Here is a 16,267-nt window from a genome sequence, read left to right as displayed (position 1 = left end):
ATAATATATTTTATATATAATATTATTTTTTCCCCGAGCACCTGTTTTTATCAACTGTCACTATTCAGATTTTTTTAAATATGTATTTATTTACCTGTAGTCCTGAAATCTCCCATTTATAATAAGCGTCAGTCCCACTTCCACAAAGATGTTTATTAGCAACACGGCACAGCTTCACTTTCTGACGAAAATATGACATCCGCGTCCCCCGTCATGGACAATAATCCATTTTTTTTATTTTTTGTAACGTCACTCACATTGAAGTTCACACACACACACACACAAGGACAACGCGCTGTTCATCCTCCAACGGCGACGTCAGCCAATTATCATCCGCGGCTTCGTAATAACTGCGGCCGCCGTATGAACGACATCTTTCGTAGCGCAGGGAAAAACGGCAAACATGTTGACGGCGAGGGCGCTGGCGCGAACATAAAACCCCGAACGCGGCGTCTTTATACACCCTTCACTGCTTCAACGAGCATCTTGTCAATCAGGGATGCGGTCGCTAGGCGACGAGGGTCGCCGGCCTTCCGCGAAAGGAAACGTCCGTTTCCGAGAGCGCCGTGACTGGCCGGTCGGAAGGCCCTCTTAGCCAATCAGAAGCTGGAAGAAAGTCACGGAGGGGAAAAGGCACAAATGACAACACTTGCACGTGGCGGGTGGGGGGGATTTCTGTACAGTGCAAATCATCATCTTTAGCATCGAACTTCAGTGGGGGATTGAGAAACTGATCAACTTGTGAAAGAAATGCAAATTATATCATATCAAGCGTCACACGTTGTCGGAAACCCTGAGCCCGTCTTGAAACTCTCATTTTGAAAAACTAACGTTTGTCAAAAGCTTTATGAGAAATTCACATTTGAAAAAAAAAAAAAAAACTCACCGTTGTTTGAAACCCGAACGCCGTCACCTCCCCGAAGCAGGCTGGAACCCGATCAAGAAACCGTGACCAAAACCTGAAATCCTCAATCCTGTTTTTGCCCCCCCCCCCCACCCTAAACCAGACGCGGACACCTTACGAATAGCCGGATTTCTGTCAGGAAAGCTTATTTTGAATCTTAACCGCGGCTTGGAACATTCATTTGAAACCCTCAACTTGAACCCCAAGCCCGTGCTTGAACACCACTCCCCCCCCCCCCCTGATTCCTGTGTCCTGCAATAAGGAAACCAAAACGTCCACCGTGTCAAGCCTCCATCTCGAAGTCCACTTTGCGGCAGGACGGAGACGACGAGGATCCGCCCGAGACGGCCTCGCGCTCCGGAAGCAGCTCGTCGGTGACGACGGTGACCTCCTCCGCGTCGGCGGCGACCGACGACCCCTTGACGGCGCTGTAGGCCAACTCGGCGCCGCGGGCGCCGGCCGGCGCGCCGGCGCCCCCGCGGCCGCAGCGGCAGATCTTGAGGAAGGCGGCGCGGAACTTCTGCGACATGGCGTTGTAGATGAGCGGGTTGACGGCGCTGTTGAGGTACACGCAGACCCGGCAGAAGAGCAGGAACCAGCCGTCGAGGTAGGGCCGGTCCAGGAAGGAGTTGACCACCACCAGGGTGCGGTACGGCGTCCACAGCGCGGCGAACAGGGCCACCACCACCGCCAGCATCTTGGTCACCTTTTTTTTGAGCGAGCATTCGGTTGTATTTAACTTTCAAGTGCAAAACGTTTTTGGGTTTTTTTTTTTTTCCTTCTTAAGTTAGTTCTTTGGCTTCCGAAGTGACCCGCACCGCCCGCCCCCCCCCGCTAAGCGGTGCCCACCGGTGTTTTTTCTCACCTGCCTCCGCGAGGCCGCGGTGGAGCTGGAGCGCCGCGGGTCCCCGCAGCCCCCGTCGCCGCGCCCCCGCCGCGGCTCCCTGGGGTCGGAGGGCGGCGGGTCGCGGTAGAGGATGCGGCCGATGAGGCCGTACAGCACGGCGCTCAGCAGCAGCGGCACCGCGAAGAAGGCCCCGAAGTCGAAGAAGTAGACGGGCAGGTAGAACTTCCTGGGCACGCGGTAGCCGCACGCCGTCACCGCGGCGTTGTCGTAGACCAGCACCTGCAGGTCGGCCAGGTAGAACCACACGACGCAGTAGGCGGAGGTCAGCGTCCAGACCAGCGCGATGATCTTCTTGGCGCGGGACAGCGTGCACAGGAACTGCGCCTTGATGGGGTGGCAGATGGCGATGTAGCGCTCCACGGTGAAGGCGGCGATGGAGCACGACGACGCGTTGATGCCCAGGTACTGCAGGTAGGTGATGCACAGGCAGCCCCAGCGCCCGAACACCCAAGAACCCAGAGCGCCGTCGGCCGCCGCGGGCAGGCCGGCCGCCGTCAGCACCGTCAGGTCGGCGGCCGCCAGGCTCACCAGGTAGCAGTTGGTGGGGGTGCGCATGTGCTTGGTGCTCAGCACCACCAGGACCACCATGGCGTTGCCCGCCAGGCCCGCCGCGCAGATCAGCAGCAGCAGCGACGTGCTGATCACTTTGTACTGGACGCTGGAGTCCAGCCACACGCCCAGGCTGCCGTTGCTCGACTTCTCCATCGTGGTCGGGGCGGACGAGCGCGCGCGGAGCCGGCGGCGTTTGGGTGCGAGGCGCGAGCTTCTTCAGACCCCAGACATCCCACCGGCCAATCGGGAATCGTCCGCGAGCTTCCGCCCGCCCCCCCCCCCCCCGTGCCCAAGGTGAGGACCGGCGTCCGAGCAGCCCACCGCGCGTCAAAAGTCCTCCCCCGCGGTTCTCTGGCGAACCGAGTCCGCGGCTATCACGTCACGTACGCACCGAGCCTTCCCGTTGGCCGTATTTGATCCCACGCGGACGTGATCGCGCACCTGTTTGACACTTTCCGGACTTTCCATGCAATCCCTTCACAATTCATTATTATCACGGAGCAAAATTCTTGTCTGAGCGCTTCCCCCCCCCCACCCCATCGATAGAAATATGAAATATGAAGTGTGACTGAATGGGGGGAACGAAATTCTCCACTTGCACGATTTGTAATAACAGCTTTTCCTCGAACAATTTGCGTCGCTGGCACCGGCTGAGGCAGAGCAGTTGCCGTTATGATTATTGCGATTAGTATTTTTCGAGTCTCTCCTGCCGGCGGGGGCGGCGGACGCACCGCGCGCGCAAAAAAAAAAAAGCGCAAAGCAAAGAAAAGTGCAAGTTCTCGTTTTGTGCTCGCTGGCCGACCCACAACGCCGCAAACGAACCTGTTCACCGCCGGCCAGCTCGCAAAAACCAAACGTGAGCGAGGTCGAGTCCAGGTTTTGGTGGTCTCCGGCTGGTCTGGTCGCAGGAAAACGTTTTTATTGGGAATTAGTTGTCCTCCCCGAAATATTGAGTTCTGCTGCCCCCTTCAGGACGCACAAGTCATGTCTTCATTTTCAACAACAACACTGAGCCTCTTCTGAAAATGGACCGATTTTAGGCTCCGCCCCCTTAGCCACGTCCCGCAACCTTCCAAAATGGCGACTGAACAGAACACGTTTGAAGCGGATTCTCTATTGCATATTCCAGATAATATTGCTGTATGTTTTTGTTGTTGTTGTTGTTGTTTTTTGCCAAATGCTTCAGACTCGTCCAAGAGAGTTCTACAGAGAGGTCTCGGCTAGTTCACCTGAGGATATGTACGCGGAATTCAGATTTTGGACGGAGCAGGACGCAATGTCAGAGTTACAGCGAAACGTTAGCAGTCGATGCTAAAAAGTTGGACGCCTCACGAACTTCGTATTGAAATCCAACAGGATCAAATTGTGGAATCGTACTGCGCGTGTAAAGCGGGGTGAGTGCTTTTGACTTGGAACGATCACCGGAAATATCATTGGAGTCTTTAGAAGGGGCTCGTAATGGAAGCCAGTGCTCTGTCTAAAAAGTCGGACGTGATCCAAATAGGCAAATGGACGTTTCTCTTGCGTGACGCGGCGCTTTTACGTATGACAAACCCGACTTGTCGGCGTAAAACGTGACACACTTTGTTCAGCCGGTCAGTGGTACGCCAACAAAGTGAAAGTTGTTCTCCTGCACTGATAATTCAATCAAAACTCCAAGAAGCGACTTCTCCCTCGCTTACCTTCCAACATACAGCCTTGTGTTTGTCGACATTGTCCACATGTAGTTGTACGTCGCGAGCCTGAATCCATCGTAGACAGTTTTAGGCTTTGGAAAATGAATCAAGTGGGCAGGATATCTTTCATCAGAACTGCACCTTCCCCAAGCGCATCTGAGGACCATTTCCATCGTAACGTGAACTTTTCCAAGCGCACGCTACTGGCAACCGGCATTGCTTGTGGGACAATACGGGGAAAGGGGCGTGTCAAGACAATCTGATTGGCTATTTTTAATTGACAGGTTAAATAAATGTCAGCCCCGTTACATGATTACATAATGCAGTACGTGATGACTTTTGAACTCAGGGGTCAACCTGATTTTAAAAGGGGTTTGGAAGCTTTCTCAGAGCCCACAAAGCATTGTGGCCCCCGGGGCCAGTTTTTCAGGTTTCCCACCAGTGCCTCAACTTTCCTTTGGTCGTCCGCATGTGAAATCTTGTTTATTTTGAAGGGTGCGTGGGCGGGCTGACGCGTGACTCGTGGCGCGTGGCCCCTCCCCCCTCGCCGTCGGCCAACTTTGCATCCACGCGTGTTTCTTCTTCTTCTTCTTCTTCTTCTTCTTCTTCTTCTTCTTCTTCGCCCATGGGTGTGATGAGGAGCCCACGGAGGCAGACTTGCGCCGCGGCCGAGGAAGAGCGGCTGAGCGGGTTCTGCGTGGAAGAGGACGAGGAGGAGGTCCACGACTCGGGCTCCGTGGACTCCGGCTTCGTGGCCGCCGTCTCGTGCCCGCTGACGGGCATCTCCCTGGTGGCCATCTCGTACGCGGTGCCCCGGCACGTGCGCGCGCCCGCGGAGGAGGAGGAGGAGGCGGCTGCAGCGGGAGCGAGCGCGGCTGGACGCGCACCTGGACCGCTGCGTCATGGCCGGCCTGTGCCTGCTGACGCTGGGGGGGGGGGGGGGGTCCTGCTGTCCGGCCTGCTCATGGCGTCGATGTGGAAGGGCGAGGGCGCGCGCAACCTGTACGGGGCCGTCGGGCGGGGGGGGGGGGGGGGGGGCGGACCCCGCGGCGGCCACTTGGACCGCCCCTGCAGGCGACTCCTCGGCTGAATTTTGACTTTTTGTTTCGCTTGAATCTCATTTTTGACTTTTGAAGACTTGTGAGGCTTTGTTTTTTGGAGGGAGCGGGGTGGGGGGGGGGGGGAATGGCGTCAAATACTCTCACAATTTGGCCAAAATCAGATTGACACTGTTATTTATCGTCATATTTTTGGGAACGTATGGTTGCCCCGGAGCATCCTGAAAACTGTTGAGCCATCTTATGAATGCAATGTTCGTTTTTTTTTTTTTTTTTTGAGGGGGAGGGGGACACTGGGGAGATCTACAAAGAGCTTAAATTGAGCCAAAATATTAGGAACTCCTGGGTTGGATCCCGTGCATTTGTCCTCTTTATTAGGTACACCTTCACAGCTCCATTCCCACATTTTGACGGCGGCTGTTAAATTTTGCGTAAATTGAATGTGCACGTTTAATACTGGGATTGTATGACATCGCTCATCTTTGTATCTAATCTCTCTCCTTTCCTGCCCCCCAAAAGCAATTTGAAAGAATTCATCATTGAAGTGCTTAGCAATATGCTCATAATTGGGGTTATATTAGCTTTAGAATGCATCAGTTTCTGTTATTTTGCCACTTTGATAAAGTCTTGAAACAGAACACAAATATGAGGTGCATTTTCTACGATTCCGTGCAGCTTGGCACGACCACAATATTCAGCAAATTATGACATTATAAACACCTTCCCGTTATTATCCTTGATTTTGTATTGCGCAGGTGTGACTAAGGAGCGGATGAAAATCCAGTTTCACTGCAGACCTTCGAGAGCCTTTCGAGTCCTGCACGTGGAAACTTCGCCGGATCACAAGTCGGCGACAGAACCAACGAACGCAATGTACCTTGATTAGAGGTTTGGACTCACGGTTGGACGTCCTTATCCTCACAAATGATATATCGATGTGTGCAAAGAAACTTCAAGCAGTTTATCGCCACTTCCAGCTTAAGTTTGCTGTCAAACCAAGCATTAAACGAGCGCTAAAGTGCTTCAAACAAACATAAAGCAAGTCCGTTTGGCTTCATAGACGGGCTAAAAAAAATGAAGCAACACATGTAGACTGACAATCTAACGATATCCCCAGGTATATATTATTTATCTTCTGGGAAAATTGACTATTGCTGCAACTTACAGAGTCAGTTGTGAAACTCTTCTTTTGTGTGCGTCTCGACGTCTGCATTACACTGCCCCCCGGTGGCCGCGGCACGCATGAACAGAAGGAGTCGTGCAATGTACATCGAATTGTCTCTTGTTCTTTGTTCTTGTTGCTATGTTGCTCTTTGTTCTGATTGTCGTACCAGGGCAGCACCGACTGCCGGAGAAAAATTCCCCTGTGTGTTTTTACACGCTTGGCTAATAAAGCTGATTCTGATTGAAGTGAAAAAAATGTTTCATTCGGAGTCGCGCCGCACAATAAACGCACTTCTCCTTAAGATATGCGCAACTAGGACTCGGAAGAAAATGCCAGCGTGAAGCGGAGGCGTCGCCTTCTGCCGGGTTTCGCCCTGGCAACGGGTCGACCTCGTTGCTATGGTAATGTCCTGTCTCCTTTGCTGCCTTGGCAACGATGACAAAAGAAGAAGAAGAAGAAGAAGAAGAGGGAACCCGTTGAGCACGCGGCCAACGTTCAGGCCTCAGCGGGCAGACGCTGTCGGGCGGCGTGGCGGGTGTGCGACTTTTGCAAAGCCGTCATTTTTCAATATTCCGGGTCCGTTTGGACCGAAATGTATTGACGGCCGGCTTGACATTAGTGGACGGATGAGTAATCCTGAATGAATGTTTTGGACCGAAGGGGAAGCGTGGTTTTTGTTTTCTTTTCTTGACGCTACTTTGCAAACCAGCAAGTGGCCGTTTGGTGCAGATGTGGTGGAAACGCGGACACCTCTGAGGACTTTTTCAAGCTCCCCCGCGACTTTGCCCGGTTTTGCTGTTCCAAGATTCCCACGTGAGCTTCCCGAGGTGCATGTTTTTTTTTCCCCCCGCTTTTCTTTTCGCAAAACACGTCTCGGCTCGGAACAGGTCGCACATTTCAGCGCCAAGCGGGCCAAAACCTTTCGTGAAGACGCCCGGGATGTGTTTTTGCGACGTAGCTAACGGGCCACCTCCAGCGCCGAGTGAGCACGATCGTCCGCAGGGATCTCGTTTGAAACGAGTCGGCTTGTGGGTGTGCAGGATTTGCAATTCCGAACCTTCCCGTGCGCCAGGAGGAAAGCTGATAAACGCGGAGGGGGGATTTTATCCCCTTCTCTCTCGCGCTTTCCCTCTTCGGCTTTTCTTTTTTAAAACCGTCCCCCGATTCGCCGAGTCGCTTCCCTTTGGGCGCCAGCCCTCGGTTGCTAAGCGACCACCTCCTAAGCGGGGTTGTCGGTTCAACGGGGTTCATGTATGTGTTATGTCTGGATAAAGAAGTGCAAAATTGTGAGTATAACGGTGGGGCCTCCACTTCCCGAGAAGGGTTGCGTCAGGAAGGGCATCCGGCGTAAAAATTGTGCCAAACATATATATGCGTTCATCTGAGATGATACGCTGTGGCGACCCTGAAAGGGACAAGCCGAAAGGAAAACAACAACAACAACAACGGCAAAGATAGTTTTAATAAACAAGCGAAGGAAGTGAATTTCAAACAAAGACGTCTCATCATCAGGGATGTTTAATAACTTTTTTTTTTTTCGGTATCGGGATCCACTCTTGATCGGACTCGTCCTTTAGCTCCTTATCCAAACGTCAATGAACACAAAGTCAGACAATTAATTGTGAACAAAGACTTTTTGTTCTTTCTGACGATTTGTCAACTGTTGCAATTTAGCGCCATCTGCTGGCAAGGGCGACTTACTCGATGCCAGATCGTTATCAGCTACTGGTTATTTGATGTCGAATGAATGAGTTCCTTTGCTAAAGTGGGGAGGGCTCATTGCTTTATGATTCTGATTTGTTTTCCACATATGTTGCCAAAACTTTTCTGAATATTACCACGCATTAATATCTGGCAAAGATTTTTCCAAGCTACTATTAGTGTCCACAATTTGAGACGGACTACGATAATAAGTGTCGCCCCCCCTGTGGGCTTTTATTCTTCCTTCTTCCTCCTTGGACAGCAGGTGACCCCGTGGTGTATTGTGGGGTGACAAAAAAAAAAGTAGCGCCACCTCCAGGACAGGAGTGACATTTGCCAAAGTCAGCTCGTTGGCTACTTTTTTCCTTGACGCGCTGTCCTTGTCACCGTCCTTCGCTCACACGTGCCGTTGGTTTTGTCGGCCGCGCACAACTTGTGCACAAGTCCGACACCCTCCCAAGTGCGCTCGGCATCAACGGCGCCGTTCATCCGCCGAATCGGATTAGGCCTCCCGAGGCATCGGTGCCCCCTTGTGAAGCTCAATTTTATCCAGAAAAAGGGGCCGTCATGGCCGCTCAAAAGCAGATGAGATGTGAAATAAAATCTGGTGGCGTGACTTCCATTTACTTCCTGACCACAGCCCCAGTGCCTTTGAGCAAGGCAGTGATCGGTTCATATGACACGAGCAAGTGTACATTTTTTTTGTTTTTCGGGGTGATGTGCGATCCATCGTGGAAAATTAATATGCGGCAAACAGTATCGAGTCATATCTCATGTTGGAGCCTTTGACGGGGGCTTTGCGGATTTCATTTTATTTTGTCGATAAGCCGATGGATGTCAACGCAATGAAGCAGAATGCATCTGAAACGTGCGCATTTTATTGGCGCAATGAAAGAAAAACAAGTTGATGTCACAGCAGGTCGTTGTGCGAGGCGCACGACTGGTTGTCTGCCCGAGAAACGTTCCCATTTTTTTCCCTGTCGGGGTGCTTTAAGTGACTTGCATTCATAACACGGCGGCAACTTTATTCTTAGTGTCAGGTAAGCCCGGGGAACGGAGTCTTTATCAGCGTCGCCCGCCGGCACGGCGTGCGTTCAGCTCAAGTCAAAATCACCCGGCGTATTCGCAGCAGCGTCTCCGGGATGCGCCGCATGCGGTCGCCTCAGCGCCGCCGCGTACGATCACCCACCGGCTTTGACGCGGACGGCCACCTGGGCCTTGTTTGTGCAAACTCCCACCCCAATTATGCAACACGGGGTGCCGCGTAGTGTGGAAGATATTTTTTGTTGTCTTTTTTGTGTGTGCAACAGTTGAATCCGCACTCTCTCCTGCATATCATGGCCTCCGGCATCAACTGAGGTTTTACATTTGCACTTTAACACAATATTTGAGAAAAGTGGTGAAACAACAATCCACGAAACGGACTCCGGGAAGTCTTGTCATGGTTTTCTGAAGCTCCATTTTCTTGTTCTTATCCTTTGAATTAAATGTTTGTTCCAAAGATGTAATTAAGTGGTTCTAAATTGTGATTGCTGCTGAAGTCGAAAGAACATGCTCTATGTTGAAAGCAATGAGACGCTGTGGCGACCCCTACCGGGGCGAAAGAAAGTTGTTGTCAGTTCCGTTTTTTTCTTACTTTTTTTTTATTGAACAGGCATTTAAAAACATATCATGTTAAAAAAAATACGAGTCACACAAGCGGATATATAAAATTCTTATTTTTATTTTACAATTTTGAAGAGATGGAGGCGGGAAGGGTTCTGGTTACGTCATCACGTGCCATGTTGTCCTGTGGCCTTTCCAATAAAGTTTTCTTTTTCAAAGCCCCAAGATGGCGGAATACGACCTCACGACCAAGATAGCGCATTTTCTCGACCGGCATTTGGTTTTCCCCCTTCTGGAATTCCTTTCCGTGAAAGAGGTACGCCTGTTTGCTTGTCGGTTGACGTTTTAATGCATCGTAAGTGTTTTTGTGTCGCATTTTAGACCGGGAAATCCGCCGTTGCCGGGCTAGCGTTAGCTTGCGCTCACGCTGGCGAGCAGCTGATGCTAATCAGTACATCATCAGATTCACGTTACTCCTTCACGCCCTGCATGGATGTTTTAGTTTGTTTCTACAAAAGGACAACAACTACATCGTCGTAAACATCCGTTATTGTGTGAATAGGAGTGCGTACCAATCCTATTTTGGGGATTAGCGACCCGCTTGTAAGAGTTAATAATAAACGTTCGAAAATGAGGCTCCACATCCTTTTCAAGGCCCAACAAAGTTTGACTTATGTTAGCACAGTTCTCTTCTGCCAGGGAAAGTGCAACATCAATAGTTTATTTTGTGTATCATGTGGACAAAAACACTAATAGGCTACGTATGATAAACAGAAACAATAACAAGCAGGTGGACACTGCGCCGTCTTGTGCGTACCAGACAACGTTTTCATTCCGTTCCCTTAATAACAGCCTACATCTTGACTGTTGTAAACATTGCTTTGCCTTCATTTTGCTCGGCAACAGATCTACAATGAAAAGGAGCTCTTCCAAGGCAAGCTGGACCTCCTCAGCGAGACCAACATGGTGGACTTCGCCATGGACGTTTACAAGAACCTTTATCCTGACAAGGAGATCCCACATTGTAAGCGGGCAGTTTTTTGTTTTTTTTTTTTTTGTTTTTTTGGGACACATCTTTTCCAAACTTGAAAGCTACTTTTTCTGCTCGTGTCCCCGTTGTAGCCTTGAAGGAGAAGAGGGGGACCGTTGTGGCGCAGCTCAAGCAGCTCCAGTCGGAGACGGAGCCCATCGTCAAGATGTTTGAGGACCCCGAGACGACGAGGCAGATGCAGTCCACGAGGTCCTTCCGAAATTTTGTTGCCGACGCGTAGTTGAAGGATTTAGCAATGCATCTTTAACTCCTCATTTCCTCCGCAGAGATGGGAGGATGCTCTTTGATTATCTGTCAGAGAAACACAATGTGAGTGTTCAAATTGATTTCTCAGCATTCATGTCCTGAAAGAATTTCAAAGTACGCACGGTTATTTTGAGCCGTTTTGTGAATACTTTCAGTTCCAACAAGAGTACCTGGACACGCTGTACAGGTACGCCAAGTTCCAGTACGAGTGTGGAAACTACTCTGGCGCTGCCGAGTACCTCTACTTCTTCCGTGTCTTGGTAAGAAAACATTTACAGCTATTGGAAATGAAATATAAGTGGATGATTCAGCATAGTCTGTTCCATGACGATTTCATCACGTTCATAAGCAATTTTCCCGAAGGAAATAATGGAAAAGTGGTAAGATCCAAACCTTGATGAATATCTAAATCACTCATACAACGGTAAAGAAAGGTGAAATCCTGTTAATATTACAACAAAGAAATAAGCAGGAGCCCTCGACAAGGTGGAAGAAATCATAAATAGTTTGAAATGATCGTCAACGTTAGTACAGAAGCTTCAGGATTCAGGAATTTAATTGCGGTGAATGCAATTCCCTTGAAATGCTGGCAGGTGTGTGCTGACATGAGTTTGAATGCCACCTCCCAGTTGCAACGGGATGTGCACACTTCTGCACCTACTTTTATTTTTAAACTCCTCCCCGAAAGCAAGTGGGAATTAAACAAGGGTGTGTCCTTTTTTTTTTTTTTTTTTTTTTAAATAGCCACTAGCGTACATTCGGGTTTTGTCTGTCGTTTCAGGTTCCGTCGACAGACAGAAACGCTTTGAGTTCCCTGTGGGGCAAACTGGCCTCTGAGATCCTCATGCAGAACTGGGAGGCCTCCATGGAGGATCTGACCCGACTCAGGGAGACCATTGACAACAATGTGAGAGGAGCTCCCCCGCCCCCCAGTGTATTTGAGCTGCTCCTCCGTTGTCAGATCGACGTTTGACGTCTTTGTCGCTCCGCAGTCGGTGAGCTCCCCTCTCCAGTCGCTCCAGCAGAGGACCTGGCTCATCCACTGGTCCCTGTTCGTCTTCTTCAACCACCCCAAAGGCCGAGACAACATCATCGAGCTCTTCCTCTACCAGCCTCAGTGAGTTTGAATGGGATTGGTTCATTCTTCAAACGGGGACATCCCCTCTTTGAAGAGGGTGTGCACACTTGTGCAAACACATCAGTTTTCTAATTGATTCCACTCAAAGATTTTTTTTTAATTGTGTTGTTGTTATGGGTCATGTAGATGGTGGGGGAAAAAAATTTTTCAAATGATTTATTTTGGTCTTTTTTTTTTTTTTTTCCTCTAAATCATAATAACAGCCCCTTGCCTTTGATTCTGGGTGTGTAAACATTTGATACCCACTGTAAATGACCCAAAACCTCCCGTTCCCTGCTCCAATATCCTCTTTAATGCCCTCCAGGTACCTGAACGCCATCCAGACCATGTGTCCGCACATCCTGCGCTACCTCACCACCGCCGTCATCACCAACAAGGACGTGCGCAAGCGGAGACAAGTTCTCAAGGACCTGGTCAAGGTCATTCAGCAGGTAAAACCGGAGACGCGTTATTTTCCCAAACACGTCAGCGGTCGCGAGTAATTGCCGGCCGTGTGCGCGCAGGAGTCGTACACGTACAAGGACCCCATCACGGAGTTCGTGGAGTGCCTCTACGTCAACTTCGACTTTGACAGCGCCCAGAAGAAGCTGAGGGAGTGCGAGTCGGTGAGAGACCGTTTGGGACTTTTTCCTCAGCCGTGGAACAATTTTAACGGGTTGACTTTGACCGAGTCAGACGCGCTAAATCCGCTCAGGAAAGTCCTTTTCAAATTCAAACGGGAGCAGCTGTCAGCTTTGGGTCTTTAAGAATAAGCTGAGGCCGCCAAAATGCTAGTTTTTGGCTAAATCAACTTATTTGAGTTGCCTTTTGAGCTGACTACAAAACGTTTTTATCATCAGCGATGTGTCGTTCACCTCCCAGGTTCTGGTCAACGACTTCTTCCTGGTGGCGTGTCTGGAGGACTTCATCGAGAACGCTCGCCTCTTCATCTTCGAGACCTTCTGCCGCATCCACCAGTGCATCAGCATCAAGTGGGTGTCGGCAGCCTCATAATATAAATCACGATAGCGGCCCGGCACCGTGTAAAGACGCCACCAGATGGTGGCAAAGCATCATCACTGTGCTTCTTGGCACTACGCAATTTTGAACCCACGTTACATGTTGAGCTCGCGCACGTGACGTCACCATTTCCACGGCGCCATATTGCCAGTCAAACAGAGCTGCTCGACATTGGACCGGCGGAGAATATTTACAATAGCCGAGACGTGTTGCGTTATTGGTTGTCACAGCAGACGAGACAGATATTCAAAGAGATCATTCTATGGAATAACAGCGGAAAAGTATCGATGGATTTTGGCAATTAAACACGACGGCTGTTGCCCAAGCAAAATATACACACGCCTGTGTAGCGATCCCTTCATTTCAGGTAGGAATTATTCCTCTCAATCTCAAATTACCAAAAAGTATTTATAATGCCAAGTTTTAATTTAAAAAAAAAAAAACTGTCGTGGAGGTTTCCGGAGGTAAAGTCTGGCCACAATCGCTTCCGTGTACATGATGCCATCCACTTTTTTTTCTTTCCTTTTTTTAATCATAATCTTTTTTTTTAATGAATGCGAGTCTTCGTAAAACCAGGGGTCATTTATTTAAATGTTGGTATCTGTATTGAATACCAGCTGGAAAGATCGATGGATTCCAGTTTATGTCGACGTGTCACCGAACACGCTTCCGCGTTCACAAGGCGTCAAACCCGTCACTGTGTATGATTTATTCCTGATGAGAACAGACTTTTTTTTATAAGCTTTCAAACGTTTCCGTGGAAATCTCGACGACTTACCAGGTCCGTGCGTAGATCCAGTTGTCCAGGACAAGCGGAAGTGGGTTAACAGCCCAATCTCTTACATCTGACATCAACTTCGGCATTAAAAACGGGTCCTCAATGCCGAGTTTCTCATTTTTCCACGTGCCGTCGTTTATTTTCACCTTCCACATGTCTGACGTTATCAGACAAGACTCTGGGCGTCGCGCGACAAGACGTATTCCCGTGTCGTCTCCAACCAACTTAGCATTGAGCAATGCTTAGCTTGACCGGCAATACGGCGAGGTAAACAAAAGTCACGTGATTTTTATGACGTAGGTGCACAAGTTCAGTAGTATTAGCTCACGCACTGGCCTCAAAATGGCAATTAGCTGTGATTTTTTTTTTTTTTTTTTCCCACCAAATAATGTAGGGCAAGTTCCCTCCGATTCGAGTCATGTTGCGGATGCTGAAGCGCAAGTATGCGGGTGTTTGGCGTGCAATATTAATTCACTGACTCAGCCGTTTTCGTACGCGCAGCATGCTGGCCGACAAGCTCAACATGACGCCCGAAGAGGCGGAGAGGTGGATCGTCAACCTCATCCGCAACGCCCGGCTGGATGCCAAGATCGACTCCAAGCTGGTGAGCGCTTCGCACGGACCGGTGGCGGCTTTCCGTCTGGTCGCGAACGGCGACTCCGCAATGTCGCGTCTGACGTCGTGTGCGTGGCGCAGGGTCACGTGGTGATGGGCAACAACGCCGTGTCGCCCTACCAGCAAGTCATCGAGAAGACGAAGAGCTTGTCCTTCCGCAGCCAAATGTTGGCCATGAACATCGAGAAGAAGGTGGCCCACAACAACAGGAACGAGGTGCTCATTTGCATACGCTGCACAATAATATCGCCTTAAAAGTTTCGAGAATGTGAAATGTTTGTTTTCGTTATCGAATTAGATGCGGCCAGAACGATCCATCAAATTATCGTAATGGAAAAAATTGCATAATTAATAGTTCATTTATAATGCACCACATATTGTTTGTAATGCAAATAATTGGACAGTTTGAACAAACCTCTTGCCAAAAAGTGTAAATGCTAACATTGTACCCCCAAACTGTACAAGCTGAAAAAATCCTGTGAAATGCTGAAAACTGAATTTGGTTGAAAGCTGACCTCTGATTTGGACGTTCTGGACAAATTCCAGCCACGAACAGCCAAATTTGGCCAGTAGAGCCCGTCACCCAAAAAAGATTACGATTGTCTGATGGCCTTCGCTTGTCGTAACCACCTTTTTGTCTCCTTTCTACAGACACCAAACTGGGCTGCTCAAGACTCTGGATTTTATTAAAAAAAAAAAAAACAAGAGGAGGATTCAAATGGCTCATGAAAAATAATTCCACAACTTTTTTTTTTCTTTTTTTTCCTGGATTCCCACACATGGTTTTTCCGCCCGTGTCATTCCAACTGGCTGCTCTAATTTGGCGTTACACAATTGGGTTGCTGTCCTTTCAGATATGTCACCTTTATTATTATTATTATTATTATTGTTTTTTTTTTTCCCCCAAATTAAATATTCTGGAAGCAGTAACCTGACGAAAAGCAAAACAATGTCAAACCAACATTAAAACTTGTGCCTCTTTGGATAACCGAACACAGGCTTGTTTTTCTTTTTTTGCCCGTCGATTCTCAATTCGTCCACTTGATGTCGTTGTTGTCACGGTTTGTCAGGTTATTTAGCACGAGTTGCTTTCACTTGTCACTTGCATTTTTTGTCCACTAGATGGCAGCTTTGTCTCATTTATCCCGCCGTTGTCCCATTTCTCCCCGGTTGAGTCGACGTGTACATATTCAGCATGAGTTGACACATGGTTACCACTCCAGGAAGCTTTTGCATGTTGGTCAACGCGTTACGGCTAAAAGTAAAGTTTAGAGCGGTGGTTCTGCATTAAAATAATCACTTAACTGACGAATTACTAACGTTGCTAACATTAAAATGTCACTGTAACACGCACAGTTTGAAAATGAGCTCTGTGCTTAAATATGGAACGCATCAAACTGTACTTGAATAGTTATTGATTTGAAATGTACACGAACAAAATGCAGTTATTTTAAAAAGAAAGTTATTTGTAATAAAAGTGGCGCAAAAGTGTACTTTAGCAGTGATTCACATTCCACCAGAGGGAGGGCGGGGGTGGGGGGGGGGTCACGCGTGTCGTCCTCTTAGCACACCGAAAATAACTTTTTTTTTTTTTTTTTTTTTTCCCCCAATATAGCTCCACCTTTTGAAAACGAAGCGCCAGCGCGAGCTAAACCCGGCCGGCCTATCTTCATCCGCCTTGGCTGTTTGAATATTTGCTTTGATCGTGTGCAACCGAACCAGTTATCAGGCTGTTGTCAGCAGACCGTGGGACTTTTCCCAACCGGTTCTGCAAACACTTCAGCCCAATTAGTGTGTGCGGGGGGAAAAGCGCCTCAGGTGCATTTTTTTTTTTTTTTTTTGCAACTTGTCTTCTGGCGCGAGGGTTCCCTC

At 49.1% G+C, this 16,267-nt stretch overlaps 3 protein-coding genes across 3 annotated transcripts; 2 read left to right on the top strand and 1 right to left on the bottom strand.

The window, feature by feature from the left end:
- Window positions 1-1,172: 1,172 nt before the first annotated feature.
- On the bottom strand, window positions 1,173-2,884 carry trhrb (thyrotropin-releasing hormone receptor b). The gene is made up of 2 exons (XM_061824182.1): window positions 1,770-2,884; window positions 1,173-1,610 (listed from the first exon to the last, which is right to left on the bottom strand). Exons 1-2 carry the CDS (start codon window positions 2,514-2,516, stop codon window positions 1,188-1,190), a joined length of 1,170 nt encoding a protein of 389 aa, XP_061680166.1. The 5' UTR covers window positions 2,517-2,884; the 3' UTR covers window positions 1,173-1,187.
- Window positions 2,885-4,664: 1,780 nt separating this feature from the next.
- Window positions 4,665-5,862, top strand: LOC133504151 (transmembrane protein 74). Its single transcript, XM_061826383.1, is given in 4 exon segments — window positions 4,665-4,876; window positions 4,878-4,974; window positions 4,977-5,041; window positions 5,853-5,862. Coding segments are annotated over 4 exon segments (384 nt in total).
- Window positions 5,863-9,742: 3,880 nt separating this feature from the next.
- On the top strand, window positions 9,743-15,100 carry eif3eb (eukaryotic translation initiation factor 3, subunit E, b). The gene is made up of 13 exons (XM_061823915.1): window positions 9,743-9,884; window positions 10,475-10,592; window positions 10,691-10,808; window positions 10,886-10,928; window positions 11,021-11,125; window positions 11,647-11,772; window positions 11,858-11,982; window positions 12,308-12,434; window positions 12,507-12,608; window positions 12,865-12,974; window positions 14,282-14,384; window positions 14,477-14,611; window positions 15,047-15,100. Exons 1-13 carry the CDS (start codon window positions 9,795-9,797, stop codon window positions 15,083-15,085), a joined length of 1,341 nt encoding a protein of 446 aa, XP_061679899.1. The 5' UTR covers window positions 9,743-9,794; the 3' UTR covers window positions 15,086-15,100.
- Window positions 15,101-16,267: the final 1,167 nt, after the last annotated feature.

Source organism: Syngnathoides biaculeatus, chromosome 1 (genome assembly GCF_019802595.1).
Source record: "Syngnathoides biaculeatus isolate LvHL_M chromosome 1, ASM1980259v1, whole genome shotgun sequence".
Classification (NCBI taxonomy): domain Eukaryota; kingdom Metazoa; phylum Chordata; class Actinopteri; order Syngnathiformes; family Syngnathidae; genus Syngnathoides; species Syngnathoides biaculeatus.
This window is presented reverse-complemented; position numbering and strand designations above follow the sequence as displayed.